The 23,682-nt window shown below is 39.1% G+C and overlaps 1 protein-coding gene across 9 annotated transcripts in view; it reads right to left on the bottom strand.

Annotated features, from left to right (window-relative positions):
- Window positions 1-23,682, bottom strand: part of LOC130916032 (inositol hexakisphosphate and diphosphoinositol-pentakisphosphate kinase 2-like) — a 92,495-nt gene that overhangs the window by 54,420 nt on the left and 14,393 nt on the right. For 5 of the 9 annotated variants that reach the window (XR_009063213.1, XM_057836377.1, XM_057836380.1 and 2 more), the window contains exons 4-15: window positions 22,351-22,441; window positions 18,867-18,952; window positions 18,630-18,784; window positions 18,447-18,548; window positions 18,199-18,360; window positions 14,394-14,515; window positions 14,142-14,261; window positions 11,198-11,299; window positions 10,600-10,686; window positions 6,863-6,938; window positions 2,863-2,972; window positions 2,656-2,679 (exon numbers count right to left, since the gene is read on the bottom strand). Coding sequence is in view for 8 of the 9 variants with exons in the window: in XM_057836377.1 (XP_057692360.1) it covers window positions 2,656-2,679; window positions 2,863-2,972; window positions 6,863-6,938; window positions 10,600-10,686; window positions 11,198-11,299; window positions 14,142-14,261; window positions 14,394-14,515; window positions 18,199-18,360; window positions 18,447-18,548; window positions 18,630-18,784; window positions 18,867-18,952; window positions 22,351-22,441 (1,237 nt within the window). In the remaining variant the exon portion in view is untranslated. The remainder of the gene's footprint in view (window positions 1-2,655; window positions 2,680-2,862; window positions 2,973-6,862; window positions 6,939-10,599; window positions 10,687-11,197; window positions 11,300-14,141; window positions 14,262-14,393; window positions 14,516-18,198; window positions 18,361-18,446; window positions 18,549-18,629; window positions 18,785-18,866; window positions 18,953-22,350; window positions 22,442-23,682) is intronic. The other 4 variants (XM_057836382.1, XM_057836385.1, XM_057836378.1 and 1 more) reach the window with 3 other exon arrangements.

Raw genomic sequence — 23,682 nt, 5'->3', positions numbered from 1 at the left:
AAATGGATTGGACATCTAGCACCGCCAATGAGTTAACAAGGAGGTGTCCAAAAATGACCCCAAACCACAAGAAGAGTACACAAGATATGATCATTTTCCTCAACAAAAGCGGTTTCTGATTTAAAACTGCACCCGCTGCTAATCTGGACTAGGTTTTACAGGTTGTTGTTTTTTTGTTTGTTTGTTTGTTTGATATTTATACCTGTCAAGTTGTACGGTTTCGGCGTAATTTGTACAAGTGAGCACTGATTTTTAAATGTGTACGGTGTACGTTCAAAATCTGTACGTTTTTCGTGCATTATGTTTTTTTTTCTTCGTTTGGATTTTGTAACCGTTTCGGCAACGAGACAATGTTACTATGCGTTACGTTGGTTGAGTTACGAGAGAAAAGTCAGACACGGAGAGAGAAGAGTTTGTTGTGACGCTGCGGCAAACATAATGCTAGGCGCCGCCAAGATTTCCTGACTGTAGCCGACAGCCTACAATCTACGCCTAGATATCACATGCATATAGAACTACATGCGAAATGACAGACTTGGCGGCATTGGTAAACAGCCGCCATTTTAAAGCAGTCGACTTCTCAGAAAGGCTCTGTTGTAGTGAACCGTCCAAGCGAACCTAAGTAACTTTTTATCTAAAATACTTCTAAATCAGCAAAATCTTGACTTGAATCTATCTTTAAATGATGAAACAGTTTAAAAACTTTCACATGCCGAAAGTAGACAGAAGGGAACTAAAGCAAAAACGGGAACAATTTTAACAACTTTAACGGTTGATTCACAACATTAAATGACTTCCAAACATAGCAAAGGTTACTATGTTTTATTTATTTATTTATTTATTTTAATGAAAAAACAAAAACAAAAACAAAACATGAAAGGTAATACCAGTTACTTTGCCAATTAACTAATTACTCTTGCATTCAGGTAACTGAGTTACTAACTCAATAACTTTTTGGGAGAAGTAATTTGTAACTCTAATTAATTACTTTTTTAAAAGTAAGATTAACAACACTGGTCATAAAGATGAAGTCTGCGGAATGAAAAGTGACAAAAGCGGAGATTTTATTCTGCCAATTTGTTGCCGAACACAATTTGCCCGCAACTATTGCTGATCACTTCTCAGAATTAGCAAAAGAAATGTTCCCAGACTCAAAGATTGCATCGGTAAGTTAATTTTATCAATTGACCTTTTAAATTTATAATTGGACACACTAACAAACTACCTTCAAGTTAAACTGAATTGTGAGCTGAAGTGCCATGAAATGCAGCCAACAAAAGACATGATAGAAACTGCCAAAAGTGCTACATACAATTATAACAAAAGTCACTGTTAAATTTTAGTAATCATGATGTTGCTGAAGATATTGATTGTTCTTTAATTGCAACAGGTTATATGTTACAATTCTACCAATAAATTCATATTATTTTAAAAATTGAGTTTTATTTTTGTTTCATATTGCACGCTATATACGACTTTGTAAGATTAATCACCAATTTGTAAGGGCATACGTCACTATTTGTAAGATTGCCAATGGCCTCGGGTTGACAGGTATGGATATTCTGCACCAAGTTAGCCCATTAGTGGGAGCTCAATGACATGTAAAAATGCCTGCAGCACAGGACACTCTAAAACATAGGCAAAAGAATATGTGTAAATGTTTTCTCCATGAGCTTTTGAAAAATAAACATCTATGTGAAAGTGCTCTCCTGTGGAAAAAAACTTTAGAATCATATTCGAGTTCAAAGACTGATATTTATATAAGTTAAAAATATCCCTGTGAGAAATTCATAGCAATGTTAATTGAAAGTATATATAATTTAAAAAGTAATCGGGTTAAGAAATTAATATAAGCTATGCAATTTTTTTGACCCTGCCTATTAAAAGAATCAGAATCGTTTGGAACCGAAATCGAAACATGGAATCTGAATCGGAACCGTTAAAATTCAAACGATGCCCAACCCTACTCCAGAATCCCCCAATATGTAGTAAAAACATGCCCAAAAATCATCAGAAAGTGACCAATGAGCTTGAAGTGGCCCGAAAATGCCTTAAAATCAACAGGAAGTTATCCAACACGAACAAGAAGTGACCCCGGAATGCCCCAAAATGTAGCAAAAGTAACCCAAAATCAACAGCAAGTGACCAAAGAGCAGGAAATAACCTGGAAATGCCCAAAAATCAACAGGAACCGATCCAAAATAAACAGGAATTGACCCCTAAATACACTAAAATTACAAGGGAATGACCCAGAATGAACTCTTTGGCTTCCAGTGACAACGATAGATGTCTAATTCCCTTAAACTGAGAGGACTAGGTGTGAATGCTCATATTTCAGTGCCATTGACGGCACTAGACATCCAATCCATATTGAAAATGTATTGAACGTCCAACGCCGTCAATTTCACGTAACTTAATTGGCCAAAAATAAACTGTTCCGGCCCACATAAGACCTAATTGAAATCGGCCCGCGAACCAAAATGACTTTGACACCCCTGTGCTAAATGATGTTCAAGAAAAAAATGGGTGAACATCAGCAGGCGCATGCAAGTTCCTAATATTTTGCTTGTCGGGAGAACCATAGGAGGGATGTAAATAAGCATCCTTTGCGAAAATACCAAGAAAAAATATACAGTAATGGCAGAGGGTGCATACTGAGTGTCAATCAAGCTGGATTCCCTTTTGGAAAGGAGAAAGAAGCAGAGGAGGGGAAGAGAAGATGAACGTTAGAGAACAAATGAGCTAATCCAGGATTACAGATGGAGAATGATGGGCAGGCCTGAGTGCCACAGTGATTTCAGAGATGAGTGGACAACAGGAAAGACAAGGGGGGAACATTTGTCTGCGTGTTTGTGGTCTCACATTTCCAAGACGGTCTTGAGTTGCTCCAGTTTAGACTTCTTCTCCTCTATCTCACAGTCATTATGTTGGCCAAGTTCAAGTAGCAGCAAGCGAGCGATGTCCAGAACTTCCTGGAATAGGAGGAAAATATACCAAACGCTAAATTAATCAATTGACAGCTATGGATGTCCAATCCATTTTGGTTGGTTGGCAACGATCAATGGCAGCCAATGAGTTTTAATGTTAACATTTCTAGTCAGTTGTTTACAGAGACGCCGGTGGTCTGACGAACGGGTATCCCGGTCGAATTGTTTCAAGACAGAAGATCTAACATTTATCTTTCAAGACTGTGACTAATTTCTCAAAGACCTCTTCCAACCTTTTAAATTACCTTAACGTACATATTAGGGCTGTCAAAATTATCGCGTTAACGGGCGGTAATGAATTTTTAAAAATTAATCACGTTAAAATATTTGGCGCAATTAATGCACATGCCCCACTCAAACAGATTAAAATGACAGCACAGGGTCATGTGCACTTGTTACTTGTGTTTTTTGGAGTTTTGTCGCCCTCTGCTGGCGCTTGGGTGCGACTGATTTTATGGGTTCAGCACCATGAGAATTGTGTAATTATTGACATCAACAATGGCGAGCTACTAGTTTATTTTTTTAATGAAAATTTTACAAATTTTATTAAAACGAAAACATTAAGAGGGGTTTTAATATAAAATTTCTATAACTTGTGCTAACATTTATCTTTTAAGAACTACAAGTCTTTCTATCCATGGATCGTTTTAACAGAATGTTAATGTTAATGCTATCTTACTGATTTATTGTTATAATAAACAAATACAGTACTTATGTACAGTATGTTGAATGTATATATATCAGTCTTGTGTCTTATCTTTCCATTCCAACAATAATTTACAGAAAAATATGGCATATTTTAGAGATGGTTTGAATTGCGATTAATTAAGATTAATTTTTAAACTGTGATTAACTCGATTAAAAATTTTAATCATTTGACAGCCCTAGTACATATATTTTTTTAGTAGCAATAAAGAGAAACAGGAAAAAGACTCTGAAAATTAATAGTGCATTAAGGGAAAAAACAAGCGACAATATGCACAATAGTACAAGGAGCCCCAACACTTTACAAAAAAAGGAGAAAAGTCCAGTTCTTCATTTAAACCTTCTCTCTGTAAGAATCTTTTTAATCTGCCTCCACCTCTTATGGAGTTTTCAATGTGGTCAATGCCAGAAATCTTTAAAAGGACCCTCGATCTTGACAAGACATGTAGGCTCTAATAAACCACAATTGTTCTCTTGTACTGAAATATGTTGTTAGAAACACATAAAATGTTACTCCAATTGCAATATTTTATAATATTTAGTACATATTTTGACCAATAGTTGGCGCCATGTTTTGCGGGCTCGGAGTGATGACGTAATTGGGATGTTTCCAATTGTGTAGCGTGTACAACAATCGCGTATTGCTGCCTAAACTCGCGAAGTAAAATGCCACGATGTGCTACTTTTGGATGCAATTTCCAGTCAGATGGAAACAAGGGGAGTGACATGAGTCTCCACAGATTTCCTGTTGACAAGAAGAGGAGAAAGGTTTGGGAAAATGCCTGCAGACTGACAAAACTTCCCAAGGACCCAAGGCTTTGCTCTCGCCATTTTTACGTACTGCGTTCGAGGCTTTTAGTCGACGACAACTTATGAAAGAGATCACCGGAGCGGCTGGATATAAGCGCAGACTAAAACCAAATGCTGTTCTGACTGTTTTCGCTCACAAGAAGCCTCAACGTGCTCGGATATCGAGTCAAATGCTCGCAATAAAGCGCCAAAGACAAGACACTCTGGACGCTCTCTTAAGCAGCCAAGCCGCTCCCTGTCGCTACAGCGGTAGGCAAACCTTCGGGCGTACAGCTAGTCAGAGAGGAAGCTAATTCACTTATAATTCACTTCTACTGTCAGTTCATCAGGCAGTAAGTGTGTCTGTTCAGTATTCACCTAATATGATTGATGCTGCTACTCAAACTGATCAATAAACGTCCGATGCAATGGTACAGTGGCCAGCTGATGCGCGCCGAGCACTTAATATGGACCACCCTTATGTAGCTAAACGTGAGTTGGATGTACAAGACATGGATTACACTCGATTCCAGGATTTGTTCCCGTCAGATGACGAATTTATTGAGGACAGTCAGCCACGACACGGCTCCGATCCTGACTATCACGCATTCATCGTTTTATTACCGTCAGTGAGAGTTTATAATATCAATAGTCATGAAAATGAAAATGCACGAATGACAAGGTGTGTTCAAACTTTTGGCCTGTACTGTGTGTAAAGCACACGACAGCTCTGGATGCTAACAATCTACCCAATTATATTGGAAAAAGTTTGATCACACAATAGCTCACCTTGAAGATCTGCTAACAAAAACCGGAGTTCTCAACAGCATACACTCTCTCGCTCCATTGTCATTGAGACGCACTTGCCGCGAGTTCATCACCAGTTTTGCCCAACTCTTGTCTTATCAGGTATTTCCTGCTCTGCATTTTGCCTTTGCTGCTCGTCTTGTGAACGACCGACAGTGCTGTCCTGCTCTTCACTTTTTCGCTCTGGTTCAAATTGGAAAGGGCAAAACCAACAACATGTTGGGGTAGCTAACGAGTGACACGCTGGGAATTTGGGAGCGGGCCCGGTGAGGTCACCGCAATGCGACGTCAACAAGCATGGCGATCTATTAGTTAAAATAATTTTACAAATTTTATTAAAACGAAAACATTAAGAGGGGTTTTAATATCAAATTATTATAACTCATACTAACATTTATCTTTTAAGAATTAAATGTCTTTAAGATCGAGGATCCCTTTAAAGAATCACAACTGCCATGGTTAGCTTCTTTATAATGTAGAGCCATAGTGTACAATGGATTACCAGTTCTTATTGCTTGTTTGTTTTCAGCCAATCTTGCCTTCAGTTTGCTTTTAGTTCTTCCAATATAAAAAAAAAAAAACACATGGACACTCGAGTTTGTCAACTACAAAAGAGGTATTGCAATTAATAAATGACTTAATATTATATTTACGACCTTATGTAACATCTGTGGAAAAAGTATGTTTTTGTCATGTTACTGCAGTGATTGCAGTTACCACACTTGTGGTTACCTGATCTAATACTCAACCAGGTTTTCTGTTTACAAGCTTATCGTTAAGTGTTGGAGCTCTCCTGAAACTAATAGTTGGAAAATCTGGAAGTGCCTCTTTGAGTAAACTGTTACATTTCAATATGTCCCAGTTTTTTTTCAAGAATTTTTTAAATTACATTTGCTTTGTTGCTATAATGTGTCACAAAATACACGATTAGAACTCTCTTGTTGCCTCTGTTTTTTAACTACTAGCTGTTCTCTCGAGACAATTTTTGCTTTATTATATGCTGTATTAATAGTCTTGTGTTTACATTCTCTTTTCTTAAATCTTTAACTCATCTCATGAGCATTTCTTTCAAAATCATCTTCTGAGTCACAACATATGTTTAAGTCGCTGAAACTGATCAAAAGGTATATTATTTATCAGCCAAGGTGGGTGGAAGCTATCCGCTTTAAGAATTGTATCGCGGTCTGTTAGTTTTCTAAATATTGAGGTATGCAAATTCCCGTTACCATCTTTAAAGATCTTTAAGTCAAGAAAATGGATTTCAGTCAAAGAATAGTCTAGACTAAAAATCAAATTGCTATTACTACTATTTAAATATGTATGGAACTGAAAAAGTTCTGTCTGACAAACCATTTAAACACCCAAGAGAAAATTCTGTAATGTGTTTTGCAAGACAAAAGTAGCATTAAGTTGGCAGACTTTCATAGGTTCTTTGTTTTCATTACAAACACAATGTGCAATTCTCTTTGTTTTATGTTAAAACCTCAACTTGAAATGGCAATAAACGGCGAAAAGCAAACACTTTGTGTTCATTTTTGCTTTGATGTTCGCTAACACAACTATTTAAAACTCACCTGAAGTTGCTTTGGTTTTTTCAGCTTTAGCTTTCCTGACTTGTAGCCTCCGCACTTTTCAAACAATTCAAAGAATCTGTAAGGAATTGTAGAGAAAAACACAAATTTGAAATTTCTGTTTATTGGTGCAGGTAAAATTTAATGGTGACCATGTCAAAAAAATGAAAATGACTGCGCTGATGTAATTTTACATGTAGAATGTACATATTTGCCACTCAAATCTGGCGTGCTTTTTTTTCTACCATTTCATTGTTATTTTGCCCAAATCAATGCAACAGGGAACGCCCACTTTTTTATTCAACAACTATGATTGTGACATCACAACCAGAAACAATGTTCTTCATCATCCCTTTTTCTCTTGTCATCATATCACCAACCCTGCAAATTTGAGTTCATTTGGCTAATCCGTTTTCACATTATCGTAAAATTCAATTTTTGACCTCTGTGACCTTTTACCTCATTTTCCCAAAATTGAATAACCTCTGCAATTTCATATTACAAACATATCAGCAAGTTTGATAATACAGGTAGTCCCCGGGTTACTAGTCTGGTCAATATGTAAATTTAGTAGATAAGCCTAATTTGCCTAACAAAAGTCCGCTAGCTTAAATGCCACGAATGCTTTATAATTCTCATAACAAATCGCTGAAAAATGTGTGCCAAACCAGAGCGCATCCATCTCTTATCCAGTCAGACGTCCGAGTCTGCTTCTCAGTCATATAAGGCGACAGTCCAGCCAAACCCAACGTTGCCACCAGAGGGCAGTGTATCCTCCATCATTAAACAAAATACAATACTTTTGGAGTTTTTGGATAGTTATTTTGATTTATTTAATGGGTTCATTCCAACTTGGGGTTACGTCGCCAGTGTACAAACGAAACTCATTCATAACCCCGGGGACTACCTGTTATCCCTTTATTCGTTCTTGAGTTATCCTGAACACCAACCTATTTCTGACCTCCATGACCTTTGATCTCATTCCTCTTCCCTTTGATATTGAAAACACATTTTGTAAGTTTGATAATAATTCTTTGATTCATTCTTGAGTTATCTTGAACGCAAACCAGTCTGACCTTTGTGACTTCAGGTCTAATTACCCCAAAATGTAGTCATCTCTTCCGTTTCATATTAAAAACATATTTTGCAAGTTTGATAATAATCTTTGATTTGTTTTTCAGTTATCTTGAACACAAACCCGTCTGACCTTTGTGACCTTTGGCCTAGTTACTCTAAAATCAGGCATGAAAATGGGTCAGGGGTTAAAAAGGTGAGAAGGGTGTGGAGGAAATATATTCCAGTACACTGTATTGTACACCCCAACAAAATATTGAGCTCTGTCGACCCACACTGTGTTTCAGCAGGGCCATGCAGAGACCGGTGGAGGGGTGGGTGCTCGTAGATCAAAAGGGGCACATGAACAAGTATTTACCGTAATACACCTTAAAACAACATAACTTCAATTTTAACCAGCTTTAGATAATAATTGGCTGCGACTGTGACATACTTTAATTGGGAGGGGGCAACAGTGAATAGAAATCAAAACTGTCATCAACACTTTCTGGCTGTGACTCAGTCAGTCTGCCTCTTTTCTTCCTTCAACCTCTGCATCAAAACTTCCTTCCTCAACTTGTTCATCTGAGAACAAACCACATCAGATGGTCACTGAGCCACCAACAGCACAGTTTTCTTAAAACCATTATTTCATTATTATCCATACTTAACAACTCTAGCACCTAATGATTAATAAAGCAATGACATAAAAATCTTATAGAAAAATAACATTGTAATTGTGTTTATAATTGGATTTAATACCCGACTATCCTTGCAAACTTGTTCTTACCAGGTCTGCTATTCACCCAGCTGATGAGGTATCCACTGCCTTTAGCAGCCTCATCTAACTCCTTTTTTTTATCCCTCAATCTCCCTTCCCTACGACGCATGTCTATGTAATGAAATATAAATATTTAAAAAAACAAACAGACTCCCCGGTGGCTTTTAGTTTTAAAGCTTTCTTAATTTCTTTCTCACTCAATAACGATGGAGTTAGATTTGTGTTTTTATTATTCAATCAAAAAACAAAGTTACTTCTATCAAAAACAAAGTTGCTTCAATCAAAATACAGTATATACTTTTAATCCCAAAAAGTAGCTTCAATAAAAAAAAAAGTTTTTGATTGCAATAATAAATTTGAGACAAAAAAAGCATTTGAAAACTATTTTTCTTGATTGAAACAAATGTTTCCATTTAAGTAATGTTTTGCGTTTGGGCCACATTTTGGCTAGGACATTTTTGTCTTTATTATTCAATCAAATAAGTTGCTTCAAACAAAAAAATATATATAAAAAGAAAAACTTTGCACATGTGCCAATCACCGTTTACCAAAGCCTGAGAGGGTTTGAGTAGACTCACGATGAAGCTTTTAATAAAGCCAAGCATTTTCTAACTACTTTATTCTTGTTTAAAAATAATTCGGTGGGGCAGTAACATGTTTAAAACTTATCATAATTCTTACATTTTGAAGTGCTTGAAAACCATTTAAAAATGATACTTTGGTGAAAAAAGTGAAAAAACATGTCTTATATATATGTATCTTTTTTCCAATGTAAAATCTGAATAAATGCATTGAACACGCACAAAAAAATGGGGGGGGGGGGCTACTTCGCGGTTTTCACTTATTGCGGCGGGTTCTGGTCCCCATTAACCGCGAAAAACGAGGGATCCCTGTATTTCTGAAAAGCTTTAAGAAGCAGGACTCATTCCCACCACTCGTCGGGCCGCTGTTGTGCCGACACCGGCCGTTAGCTCAAATCCAAGCCGAAAATAACGCGTCTCCGGCGGACGATGGGAGCGATGTGAGGCGCCCCCTCCATCCGAGAGAATGCCGCTTAATTTGACTCAACAGTGTGTTTCTTCGTTTATATTACCGCTAAATACACAAGCTTGACGCCAATTTAACGGGAGCTATTTTTTTTCATGGGAGATTTGGCTAGCTCTGGCAGTGTTCAACGCAAGCTGCAGCGAATGGCTTTTTTATATCGCAAAACGTGAAAACGATTGAAACCATTACTCACCAAATTCAATCTGCTGGCAAATACAGGCAAGTGTGTATGCTGCGCTCTGGTCTGCCCCGATGTGGATAAGGCCTGCTTTTTAGCTTTGCAATGCAACCGAAGGCTCTCCGAGCACTCCATGTACACGCGTAAGGAGTGCGCGCGTTTGGAATAATGGAACGCAGCTTGGGCCGATGATTGGTTCTCGTCAGCGAAGCATCTAGAAGGATATGCTGACTGTGTTCTTAAGTGCTCAGTTTACGTAATAAGTTAATCACATGATGATAATAATAATAATTAAATAAAACCTCCCGACCCCCTCCTCCCAAAAAGAATTTCTCCTCGGATCTACGCAATTCACGTAGGTCGCCCTTTTTGACTTCAAAACGGCGAATTTCGCCGAAAGGTGAGAGATTTTCATGCCTGTAAAATGCAGTCACCTCTTCCGTTTCATATTGAAAACAAATTTTGCAAGTTTGATAATAATCTTTGATTCGTTCTTGAGTTATGTTGAACACAAATCTATTTATGACCTTTGTGACCTTTGGCCTCATTACCCCAAAAATGTAATTACCTCTTTCATTTTGCATTACAATCATATCAACAAGCTTGATAACAATCCTTTGATTCATTCTTGAGTTATCTTGAACAGAAAAGGACATCATTTCGCATGTGTAATATACGTACAGAGGATGTCGAACCTCCATTTTCATTTTCTGCTTTGGTGTGCGGTCTCCATGGCGAATAATGGCGATAACACAGCGCAGCTCCATCCTGCGTCATGAGAAAATGAGGTTAAATGAGGCGTAATAATGGTAATTACTTTTGTAATTTGAGATCAGAGAAGCAGCATAAACACAGCCCGTCTGTGGAGTGCCTGTTTTTACCATAACATGTCATAATCACAGAAACGTGTTCAACATAAGCGCATCTGAGAAACAAAAAATTAAGTACTAGAAAATATAATTTCTGGATAATTGTGATGTCAGCTTTGCTGTGATGGTTGGTGTTTTGGGATACTTCCTGTTTGTTTTGAGTCATTTAGGGTCACTTTCTTTGATTTAGGCATTTCAGGGTCACTTCCTGTCAATACAGGTCACTTCCTGTTGATATTAGGTCACTTACAATTTACAATGAATACAAGTTACGATGAAAAAAAAAATGTACTTACAAACATGAATTAATAGGAAAAAATTGCAGTGTAAAATTTCCAATATTCAATTTAAAGAGATGACTGTCAATTATTAACCGTTCACTTCCAAATATATTTCTAGGTAAGACTTACATGGTTCCTGAGGTTGTTGGAACAATGGGAATATCTTCGGCCTCCATCGGGATGGACCAGGGAATGTGGAATTGGGGGGCTAACTCTCTCATCACCATGTTCCTGTGGAAGCAATGGGGAATAAAACTGAATGGCACCACACGGATGCAGGAGGGTGGTTTGTCACACACTTAAACCTAAAGGCCGAGTTATACTTCCGCGTCAGACCTGCGCCGTCAAGGAAGACCTGAGTTACGACCCTGCGCCGTAGCCTGACGCGCTCCTCTCGAATTTCGAATAACCTTCGCGTAGACGCATATGACGTGGTGGAAACGGACTATGATTGGTCTGCTCTGACTGTTGTTTCCGGTTCAGCGTGAAATCACCGTCATTCTCAAACATTAATTTTCTACACGCAAAAATGGACCAAGCCGACGAGAGTATCAATGAAGAGCAAGTACGACAACTTCTACAATGTCTCATCAAGACATTATGAAGATTAGGAGTGGGAACCTCAGGGCACCTCACGATACGATACGATTCGCGATACAAGGCTCACGATAACGATTATATCACGATACATCGATTATCGATATATTGGTCAGAAATTGGATACATGACATTCTACGATACAACTGTTAAAACGGAAAAAAAAATAAATTCAAAAATAGAAAAAATACTGTTTAAGTCATTTATTAAACAGTGACACCTTTTCTGTGCAACATTGCTGTAAAATACAAATCTACTGCAAATTGTGCCCCTGCACATATAGAGGAAACAAACCAAGACCACTGACATCGCTTGGAGAGATCATGATGAATGGCACCGTTAACTTCTTTAAAGTTTTGAATCTTTAAAAAAATGAATAAATAAAAAGTGCCCTAGGTGTCAGCAGTTGAGCTTGGAGTGGGGCAATGATAAAATTGGTGGGTCTTTTCTTCGTATATGACCTTTGTTGCTTGGTTTGAGCACTTCCGCTATCTGCTTCAGCATTTAAGATGTCAGACTTGCTCAGTCACAGTCTTCCTCACCTTAAAAACAACAAAATAAAACAAAAAATATTAGCTACTTCATAGCGTTTGAGTGGAAATCCTGATTTTTTTTGTGTTGGAAGTATTGACTTAAAAAAAAAAAATGAATTGAATGTATAGAAATTAAAAATTCAATAATTACCTATTTTTAATATGTAGGCTACATTAATTATCATGCACATCACTTTATATATCTTGGAACCTATTCAAACCATTTTTATAGCTTATTGTATCAAAATAACAGTAATAACAGTTTGTGTAGTAAACTAGATGGAAAGTGGTTCTCAAATAATATCAAATAAATCGGTAAATTCATGTGGGCTTGTTCGATATTCATTTTCATCCAGTTTAGGGTCCTGGTTTATTTTAGATCATTCAACACCAAATGTCATCAAAATAATAGATGTAAATTAAAAAGTCAATTACATTGCAAAACTTTCTTACCTCAAGTGATGAAAGCGAAGCTCACAAACTATGGTGTCCACTACGTCACCAGCTCCCAGTGAAACTTATTTTTCTTAGACAATTCTTGCATACAGCAAAGTCCTTGTTCACCTTACTTCCTTTCTTGTTGGTGTAAAATCTAAAATGTGTCCCCATGTGTGATTTGTAGCAATATTTTTCTCATTTTTTCCTCCACCGTTCTCACGGAGCTTTTTCATTTTTTCAACCCACTTGGAGCTCCCTCTCTTCTTCTCTAGACAACTTGTGCGCACTTTACCCTCACCGCCACTCCCGAGCGCCCCTAGTGGAACGCCAAGGAATTGCTCAACAAACATTGAACAGTTTACAGCATCCAAACACCATTGTACGGCCAATATGTTAAATAAAAGTATCGATACTTGGCGGGAGCATATCGATAACCCATCGGGTTGCAAAATATCGCGATATATCGCTGTATCGAGATATTGTCACACTCTTAATGAAGATTGTCAAATGGCAAGCAATTCGTGGGAGGAGATTGCTGAAAATACGGGGCTGGAGGTCAGCCAGCGATTGAATAAAATAAATACTTTTTTTTTTTTTTTTTTAAAAAGGAAGAACCACAGAGACAAATACAGTATGTGTGTGTTCGGAATCGAATGACCACAAGAAGCGGTGACCCAGTCGGCCAAAAACTGCCAGCTTTTTATCACTTTATGTCGTATTTTTGGTTGGTGCACTTCATCATTTATTGTGTACATATGTTTGCTGTGAGACTTATTTACGTGTCACACTTCAAGTATATGAAGAATAAAGCACTGGTTTAGTGTCAAAAGAGTTGTTTTGATGTTTAATTTTCAACAACAGACAGTTCACACACGATACATCATCACTGATTGAGAGTGCCTCGGTGCTTTTATGAGGCTTCCAACGCAGTTTGGGAAGTTCAATAGATGCCAGAAATCTGCTATGGCTTCCCACTGGCTGGTTGTAGGACACGGCAAATCGGGCTGGAGGGCTTTGCAGACCTCGAACAAAACGCTGGATGCAGTGCTCGACGCCAGTTTGAAGCTAGCCGCTACAGCTAGCTGGTTTGCACCCGAGGCTAGAACTGTCTATGCGGCATCAAAAGTTGGACAGACCGCCTCAAAACCGTCTTCTGCGTCACCTGTGCATCAAAATTTGTATGATCAACATTTATTCAATGTTGATGAGCTGAAGATCCACATTCAAGCGTTCCATCTTGCATTGTTTATTTTTTTCTCCGTTAAACTACACAAGAGGAAGTCAACAAGCATGCCCCAAAACCGTACAAACATAATGCCACACCCCTCTAATGGCTTGGCGGTGAATTACAGAGCAACGCGTCACCTGGCCGGAGAACTATCACATGTCGAATGACGCTGTAGTCGCTTCGCCGTCAACGCAACGCGGGAGTATAACTCGGGCTTAATTTGCACACACTTATATTTTGATGCCAAGGAATGAATTCTAAAGGTTTTTTTAAGCACCTAAGGAAGTCCTTTAACATGTGACGGTTTCCATTTTCACTACCGTGGATGTCGTGGTCACGTTTACGAGGGTACTTGCAGTGTGGTCGTGATAAATCAAAAAGGAGCTCAACTGCAAAGCTGTCGCAAAAGAATAACGACACTGCCTCGAGGGAGGAAAAAAAGGTGTATCTTTGACATTACATGCATTGATTAATGATCATATTCCGTCTGATATATGGATTATTGCGACCCAGAACGATGACGACCTACCCCAACACTTTGGCACAGTCGTCGTAGTACTTCATGGAGTTCTTGACGAAGCTGAAACCGTTGACGTCGCAGACAAACGAGTGGCCATTGGCTCGGAGAAGGTCGAAGCCGCACACTGTTTGCTGCCGTCACACAAAAGGTACACAACAGGGTTTATCTTGTTGTCCTCCAAGAATCTTCCATCGCTGGAGATTTCAATGGGTAAGTTTACATGGACACAAAAATGATTAACTCTGAATACATTTTCTCAGTAAGAATAAGGGACTATAATCATGTGGGGACACAGAAATGTGTGTAATCTGCATAGGTGTGATTGGAGTAGGCATGTTCCGGTATCAGATTTCAACGGTATGATAACCTCACGCAAAAATAGCACGGTTTCAGGGTCACGGTATTGCAATTATAGCTCTATTTTTTGAGATGTATGAGTTTTAAAAAAACACATATTTCCAAATTGGAACATCAACATGAATATAATGTTAAAATAAATAACAAAAACTGAAAATACTTTAAAAATAAAATTGAAATAACTAGAACTTATACACTAAAACCACAGGCACAGGTCAAGTTGTTCAACATTAGAACAAGAACCCTTGGTAAAATAGAACTGGACTTAAACAATATATGATCAAATTGATTTTATGTTTAACACATGCCACTACTACTATTATTTAGTTGAATATTAATGGAGAGTGACAGTAAGAGAGAGCACGTGTGTAAGACTCGTTTCATTATTTACACATGATACACACACACACCCAGCCTCTCTCAACACAGAAAGTCGCCAGAGAGAAAAAGCACCACAGGGTGTATTATAAAAAAAACTAGGGCTGTCAAACGATTAAAAATTTTAATCCAGTTAAATACAGCTTAAAAATTAATCGTAATTAATCGCAATTCAAACCATCTATAAAATATGCCATATTTTTCTGTAAATTATTGTTGGAATGGAAAGATAAGACACAAGATGGATATATACATTCAACATACGGTACATACTGTAAGTACTGTATTTGTTCATTATAACAATAAATCAACAAGATGGCATTAACATTATTAACATTCTGTTAAAGCGATCCATGGCTAGAAAGACTTGTAGTTCTTAAAAGATAAATGTCAGTACAAGTTATAGAAATTTTATATTAAAATCCCTCTTAATGTTTTCGTTTTAATAAAATTTGTAAAATTTTCAATCAAAAAATAAACTAGTAGCCCGCCATTGTTGATGTCAATAATTACACACAATGCTCATGGGTGCTGAAGCCCATAAAATCAGTCGCACCCAAGCGCCAGCAGAGGGCGACAAAACTCCAAAAAACACAAGTAACAAGTGGACATTGCACTGTGCTGTCAATTTAATCTATTTGAGCGGGGCATGTGCGTTAATTGCGTCAAATATTTTAACGTGATTAATTTAACAAATTAATTACCGCCCGTTAACGCGATAATTTTGAAAGCTCTTAAAAAAAAAATATTTTTTTTAAATGATGTTTACAATGGCAAAAGTTTTACAAAAGTTGGCTAATGGTAGAGAGGAAACTAGTTAGCAGTCTTGGCATGCTAACTAGCCATGTTATCTGCCTCGTTAACAAGCTTATGTTATAGTTAGAGATTGATCGGCAGATCGGGTCCGATCATGTCATTTTCAAAGTATCGGAATCGGCAAATAAATATCGGCCATGGCTTTTTTTTTAATATATAATTTTTTTTAAATTAAATCGTTTTCTATTTGTATTTAACATTACAGACATAATATGTTACACTTATCCAGAGTCTTTAGTTTAGGCTTAAGGTAGGGTTATCAAATTTATCCCAATAATGGCGGTAATTAATTTTTTAAAAAATGTATCACGTTACAATATTTAACGCAATTAATGCATGCGCTGCACGACCCACTCACGCACTGTCGCGCTCCATCTGTAATGGCGCCGTTTTGCCTATATAGAGAGCTAAAAGGCAGCGTAAAATGAGTAGAGTGAATTTTGGCAGCCTTTGGAGCCTTATTTTAGTTGGCTAAAGCCTTATAAACCCTCTCCCTACGATTAGAAATATCATGGGAAGCTATGTGGGGAAGCAAGGTAGCAATTGATCTTTTTCTTAACACCTTATGTTATATCCCATCGCAGAGAAGATATGTGAATTGGTAGCACTACGCACAGTCATGGTTCCACTTGTCATGGTTCCACCCACCCATCATGCATTTGGGCATGGCATTCAGTATCATTTACTGAAAGCTCAACAAATACACTAGATGGCAATATTTAGTCACAATATACAAAGTCACAAGTCTTTCTATCCGTGGATCCCTCTCACAGAAAGAATGTTAATAATGTAAATGCCATCTTGAGGATTTATTGTCATAATAAACAAATACAGTACTTATGTACTGTATGTTGAATGTATATATTCGTCCGAGTTTTATTCATTTTTTTAATGCATTGCCAAAATGTATATGATCGGGAAAAATTATCGGGAATGATTGGAATTGAATCGGGAGCAAAAAAAAAAAAGCAATCGGATCGGGAAATATCGGGATCGGCAGATACTCAAACTAAAACGATCGGGATCGGATCGGGAGCAAAAAAACATGATCGGAACAACCCTAGTTATAGTATTTGTTTTATCATCGCTAGACACACTAAACACGCTGGAGTGAACTCTCGTAGCTGGTTGGAAACGTTCATGACAGCGTTTACTTACCTTAAATTTTGTGTTTAGTGACAGATAATGGTCAAGTAAATGTAAAATCATGTTGGAGGTGTTGCCTACCCTGGCAAACACCCTCCCCAAGCATGTCTTGCACGTCAGCTGTCCTTCCTCCTCTAAGCCACGGCCTTCGGTTTCTTTTCGGTAGCCGAAGTACTCCCATACTAGCGACTGTCTTTTTTGAGGGAGGGGGTGGCTAAATTATAGCGTCTCCACCTTCAGCCATTGTGTCTACTCTACAGCACAGCGACAGAGTATTGTCACGGACAGACACAGGACAGAGCAACAACCGGAGGGGGAGGGATGAGCGCTGCCGCTCCAAGCCCCGGATTTCACGCTGTATTTTGGGGACATAAAAAAATAGCTAATACTGTACTACTGTATGATGGAAAAATTTGAAACTGTAACGTTTTCACACCACGGTAAAGCTTTAAAACAGTAACCGGCATATGCCTAGATTGGAGATGTTGTACTGTTCCATAATTTGAACCAAGGGAAGCATATAGATAGATGTTGAATAGAAGGGGTCCAGGAATGTACCATTGAGGAAACCCACATGTGAATTTGGAAGCAAGTAAAAGCAGAACAAGCGGAAGACAGGCTAGGTGCAACTTGCTCAATACTAAACTGGTCTGTACCACAGACGAACCGACAAAAAAACGTAAAAACAAAAAAAAATACACGAAACGACGCTAGCGTTTAATGTCTAAAAGGACAGAGCGATGTTTTGTTGGCACAGATTCTTCTTATTCTTCAACTACTCTTTCCGATATGCTGCCTTCACATTAGGCTTGTGCCGGTTACCGGTTAATGTGCAAATAATGATACGAGTCATACACACGCGCTCTAACATTATATTCATGTTGATGTTCCAATTTGCAAATATGTTGTGAAAAAAAAATCCTGTTCAATGGAAAAAAGTTTATTTTTTTATTTTTTTTCATAAACGATACATCTCAAAATAACACATTTTACAGCTATAATTGCAATACCGTGATACTGTAAAACCGCGTTATTTTTGCTTTAGGTCATCATGCCGTCAAAATCTCATACCGGCACAAGTGGAATACACCCTGATGCATTTGTTTAACCTGCTTACCTTGAAGGCTAGGCAGACTTTTCGAGCAACCAGCTTCTCCATAGCGGTCAGCATGACAGGGTAGCGAATCTCCTTCCCTTCGCTGTCTCGCTCCACTTTCCCGTCCAGCGCAGGAGACTTCCGGGCCTCTGCGTGGGCGTAGTCTGGACCCACCGTGTACACCTGAGGAAACAATACACAAAAACAAGGGTTTCTGTAGAAATATAAAATTCACAGACAGTGCAAAAAAAAAAAAACAGCTATAGTACCTTCACGTCAGTACCGTCTGTCGGCATGAACTCCTCGTATATGTAAGACCCAGTCTTGCGAACACTAGTTTCCGGTGAGTACACGCTGCTACGACTCCCGATCTTAAAGCAGCGAGGCATTGCAAGTCAATCACAGGCAATGAGTAGGGATCGATCCCACGCCGGTTACGTCAGTTTCTTTACCTTTCTAAACAGTCTCTGACTGCCGCCACCTGCTGATGTCGGGTAGTAGATGTAGACATTGTGGTCCTCTGCGCAGACTGGCTTCTCTACAAAAGGTTTAGGGAACACCTCCCCGTTCACTTCCACATGATCCTCCCCTTCCACAAGGTTGCACTCTGAGATAAAGCAAGCGTGAGTGCTTTAACCCACTTTCAATGAATCTTTCCCGCCCTATCGATCCATTTCCCTAGCCTTTACCTTCGGGGTTGTCAGGGTCCCGGTTCAGAACGGCGTATCGAGGTAGGTCGATGCCCTCTTCTTGAAGGATGCGGTACACTTCCCTCCTGTGGTACCAATAAAAAAATAAGTACTAATATGTAAGCTTGAGAACGATAAACCGATACGACCGGATATCCGGTTTTACAGGTGAGAGATACAGCTGTATCAATAGTTAAGTTACCATTCGACAGAAATTAGCCATTAAATATTCAATGAACCGATAGTAGAGATAGAATTCGGCTATCGTGAGCACAAGATTCGGCTTCTAATGCCTAATTCAATGCATTGCTTAATGTGATGATAATTTAGCTTTTACTTCACATGCTGCGCTTGTGTTTTTCACCACACAGCGCACTTAGATTGAGACCGCACGCACAACTTTCCCTGCATTTCGGCAGAACCGCTACTAATCGCCGTCATTCCCCATCATCACGGGCGTGTCATAAAAACGCGAGAGCTAACAGAACCACTGTAACGCACGCTGCGTAGAGTTTTCTTCACAGCCCAAAACGAAAACGAAACTAGTAGTGGCAACGAAGCAATATGCTAAAACAATGGACAGTTTGAGCACCGACGCCAGCGACGTGCAGCGATTGATTTTCAACGCACCCAGGAAAAACAAAAGTCGGACTTTGAAGTGAGGAAGGCAGCCAGATCTGTTCGCATGGGACAGAGCTAGTGTGACGTGTGGAGCGGTACAGAGATCGTGAGTTTCTAACCCTGAAAAATAACCTACTACAATGGCGGGAAGGGCAGCACAACCCTCTGGAGATTTTTTTTCCACGAAACGCAGTTTACTTAAACATTAACATGTGGATTAGTTGATCTTCCTCAAGAAAAATCTGCCCTTCAAAAAAGATATGGACAGTGATGAGGAATAAAAAAATGTGAAAGCACAGGCATAAGTGAAAGACTCTGCTGTGTATAAGGTTAAAGTAATGATTATTGACCTGTCTGTCTAAAATGCCATGTTTTTATTCCCCCCATTATACCAGTGGTAAAGCATAATTTATTATTTATTTATGATAACATTGCAGGTTTAATTTTTTTTTTTCTAGAGCTGCTGCATATAATTAATATTTTTTGTTTGTAAGATTTTTACGTTGAAAGTTTGCACTTAAATTACTTACCTCTTGTGTTCGAAACACCAGGAAATACAGTAACTGAATTACTGCACTTTATTGTTGTCTGTCACTGGAGTTTTATTTTATTATCAATCCCATCCAACAAAATGACGGTCATATAGTAAGCCTTATTTTATTTTTTTTCATAAAAAAATAAAACACAACATTGGTATGAAATTTTGTTGTTTAATTTTACTATTCGAAATGTGGTCTTTTTTTATATGTTTAAAATACTGTACGAACACACACAACAAATGTTTACTATCGTATCGTTTTCACTCTGTATCGAACCGTATCATTCTTAAACTGTATCGAATCGTATCGGTCGGCCTTAAAAATGTATCGTGTTTGAAACGAATCGTAACCTGTGTATCTAGATACGGTACATATCGAATCAGCTTCATGCCAGAGATTCCCAACCCTACTAGTAAGCGTCAGGCACTTTAGCCCAAACGCGCTGCAGTTGCTGGATAATTAGTATTCTTCAAGCCTATTATCAATGTGAATAAATTGCACACTCAGTACCTACTGTAATTTTACTTTTTAAGGCAAACTCGCACGTATACATTCACAGGGGTGTCAAACTCATTGTGTTTCGTAGGCCACATTCATGGCAATTAGCCCTTATTCAGACTGGCAGACAAAATCTGATTTTTAGCCCGTCCAGAAAATGATTGCAATTACAAACGCTTTGTCAGTAATATCTTCATTTATTTTGCTTGCAATGAAAAAACACAAAAGAGAATGATAAAGAGAATGAAAAAAAAAATCATTATCATTTTACACAAAACTCCAAAAATGCATTTGTAATTGCAATCATTTTCTCGGAGAAATTGAGCATTATCTGACAGAATTGCAGGGGTACCAATACTTTTGGCCAGCATTTTATGATAGATTTTTTTATCTTGCATGAGAGGACATGCAATTTGTCTTTAGCTTAAATTGCTTACTGAGTGATCCTTACACTCTAAATGTAACTCGTAGCATTAGCGTTAGCGTTAGCTTTAGCATGGTGAGCATCTCTTATTTTGTATGTGTTTAGTTTATTAGGAGACAGCAGCGAACGGGAATGGGTTATGGGGGGGACAGAAAAAAGGAGAGAGAGACAGAAGTAGCGTACAGCAACAAGAAATTCATTGGACGCCTACACCAGGGGTGTCAAACCAATTCCACAAAGAGCCAAGAGGGTCCTGGATTATTTCAACCAAGACTGCGCAGAACAATAAACCAATGAATTTTCTGCTGAAACAAGCAGCACCTGACTGCAAATCTGCAATCAACTGATTACACTTGTAGGAGATCAGATTGGGGAAAAGATGACCTCTTCATTGGTTGGAACGAAATCCAGGACCCTCTTGGCCCTTTGTGAATTGGTTTGACACCCCTGGCCCACACTAACTATGAATATGTTGGTGCTATCGTTAGCCAGATGTATTTCCGGTTGACACCATATAGGGGGGCCTGACGACCAAGGAGAAAGTGAGAGTTAGAAAGATGAGCGCTTGGAGGGGTGAAGTGTACACAAATCAGCCATGTGAGGTATAAAACCCAGTATTTGTGTAAATTCCATGTGAGAGTGGATCTGTTGGCATATGTTGCCTGATCCCTAATCCTGACACCGAGCTTCTGTACTTGAATGTGTCTAATTGCACCTAGTCATGCATAAATCCAATCAGACATGTGATAGTCCTGCACACGAGTGGGAGCCGCTCCAAGCCAATTGGGGTGGGGTGAGCCAGCGCAGACCATTCCTCCTCCCTAACTACCAACAAGGGGGCCGCCTTCATCCCCCGGGATCCAGAGTGGTCAACCATCCACGCCCCTATCAACCGGCCTTCAGGGATGGGATGAGGGGATGCGCCACCACCCCACACGCCCACTCCCACCACCGCCCATCCTCCAGGCCCTCAAGCCACCGCCGCAGCCCCCCAACTGACACGGCACACTGCGGGACCCCCACGGCCCACTAAGCCCAGGGCAGGACAATACCCGGCCTACTCACTGGCACCCAGCCAGTGACCCGCACCGGAACGCAGGGAGGATACCCAGGCAGAAAAGAGGCGGAAGCAGGAGAGCACCGAGAAGCCACCGCGGGGCGGTGCGAGATCGGAGCCCCGACCCTGGCTGGCAGCCCAGGCAGAGATGAAGCCACACCCCAGGAGCCACGCCATAGAGTGTGGGACCCACCTACCGCCCTATTACTGTGGCTGCCAAGTCCCCGACTGGCAGCTAATACCCAGCACAGTGATGGATTGTGTGGAGAGGGTAGTGCACGGTATGCTTCTGACCCAAGAAATTGCATTTGTGTGTGGGTGTGTGAGCGTGTGTGTATACTGTACCTGTCTTGTATAAAATACTGCATGTTGAGGTCATTGATAAGCAGTGGATTCCTGAGCTTGGCATATTCCACAGCTTTGTCCAGTGGGAAACCTGTAATTTTCAACATTATAGCCACTGGCAATTTGCATATCCTGGCATTTTTTGCAATGAGATGGAGTTAAAAGCATGATTTTTACATTGAGTTAGGTTTACTCATTTCTTCTGAGCATTGTATAATAGAGGAGTTCCAAAAAAATCGATTATTACATGCATCGCGATTCGACACGTGACGATTTGATTACGATTCATAAAGGTTCAAAAACGATGATTTTCCCTCATAACTTTATGGCAGTCGCTTGTAGCAGAACGAAATTCAAGACACGTCTGCCGCCAGGGCACCGTTAACAGGCTCGCGCACGTTATGATGGATGCTGCCTGTTACTAAGAGGGATTTACTCCTTTTTAAAAGACTGGAAAATAAATTTGTGTATGATACAGGCAGGAACAGAAGTGCGACCCGGCGGTCGCATTTTTGTGTGCAAGTTATTTTTTAGAGCAAAAGGGGAAGAGAGATAGTTCGTTGCTCCTTGTCTTTCAGATGTCCAGCAGTAGTTTTAAGGCATTTCTATTGGAAAATGTCCTGAGTGTGTTGCTAAGACCCGAATGCATCTATAAGAGGTGAGTACCGTATTTTTCGGACTATAAGTCGAACCTGAGTATAGGTCGCACTAGCCCAAAAGTGCGAAATGAAGAGGAAAAACACCCATATAGGTCGCACTGGAGTTTAAGTCGCATTTTTGGGGGAAATATACTTGATAAAATCCAACACATACAACAGATATGTCATATTGAAAGGCAATTTAAAATAAAAATACAATAGAGAACAACATGCTGAGTAAGTGTACACTATGATAATGTTACATGATGCATGAAAAAAGAAATGCGAACGTGGCCGGTATGTAAACGTAACATAGCTATTAAGAGTTATTCAGATAACTATAGCCTAAAGAACATGCTAACGAGTTTACCAAACCATTAGTGTCACTGCAAAACACCAAAATGACATGTGATGATGATATAATAATGTGTTAATAATTTCACACGTAAGTCGCTCCAGAGTATAAGTCGCACCCCCAGCCAAACTATGAAAAAAACTGCGACTTATAGTCCGAAAAATACGGTACACGAACCCTTGTGTACTGTTAGCCTTTATTTTTGTTGTTTTTGAGATGTTAAGAGTTAGCGCCGAGCGCTAAGCTAATTAGCTAATTTGCTAACGTGTATTTCATATACAGAACGTGTAAAACCATGATAAGTACAACGGTAACACTACAAACATGCGAAATTGTACA

The sequence above is a fragment of the Corythoichthys intestinalis genome, chromosome 5 (assembly GCF_030265065.1).
Source record: "Corythoichthys intestinalis isolate RoL2023-P3 chromosome 5, ASM3026506v1, whole genome shotgun sequence".
NCBI lineage: Eukaryota > Metazoa > Chordata > Actinopteri > Syngnathiformes > Syngnathidae > Corythoichthys > Corythoichthys intestinalis.
Note: the sequence above shows the minus strand (reverse complement) of the source record. Positions and strands in the feature narration are given on the sequence as shown.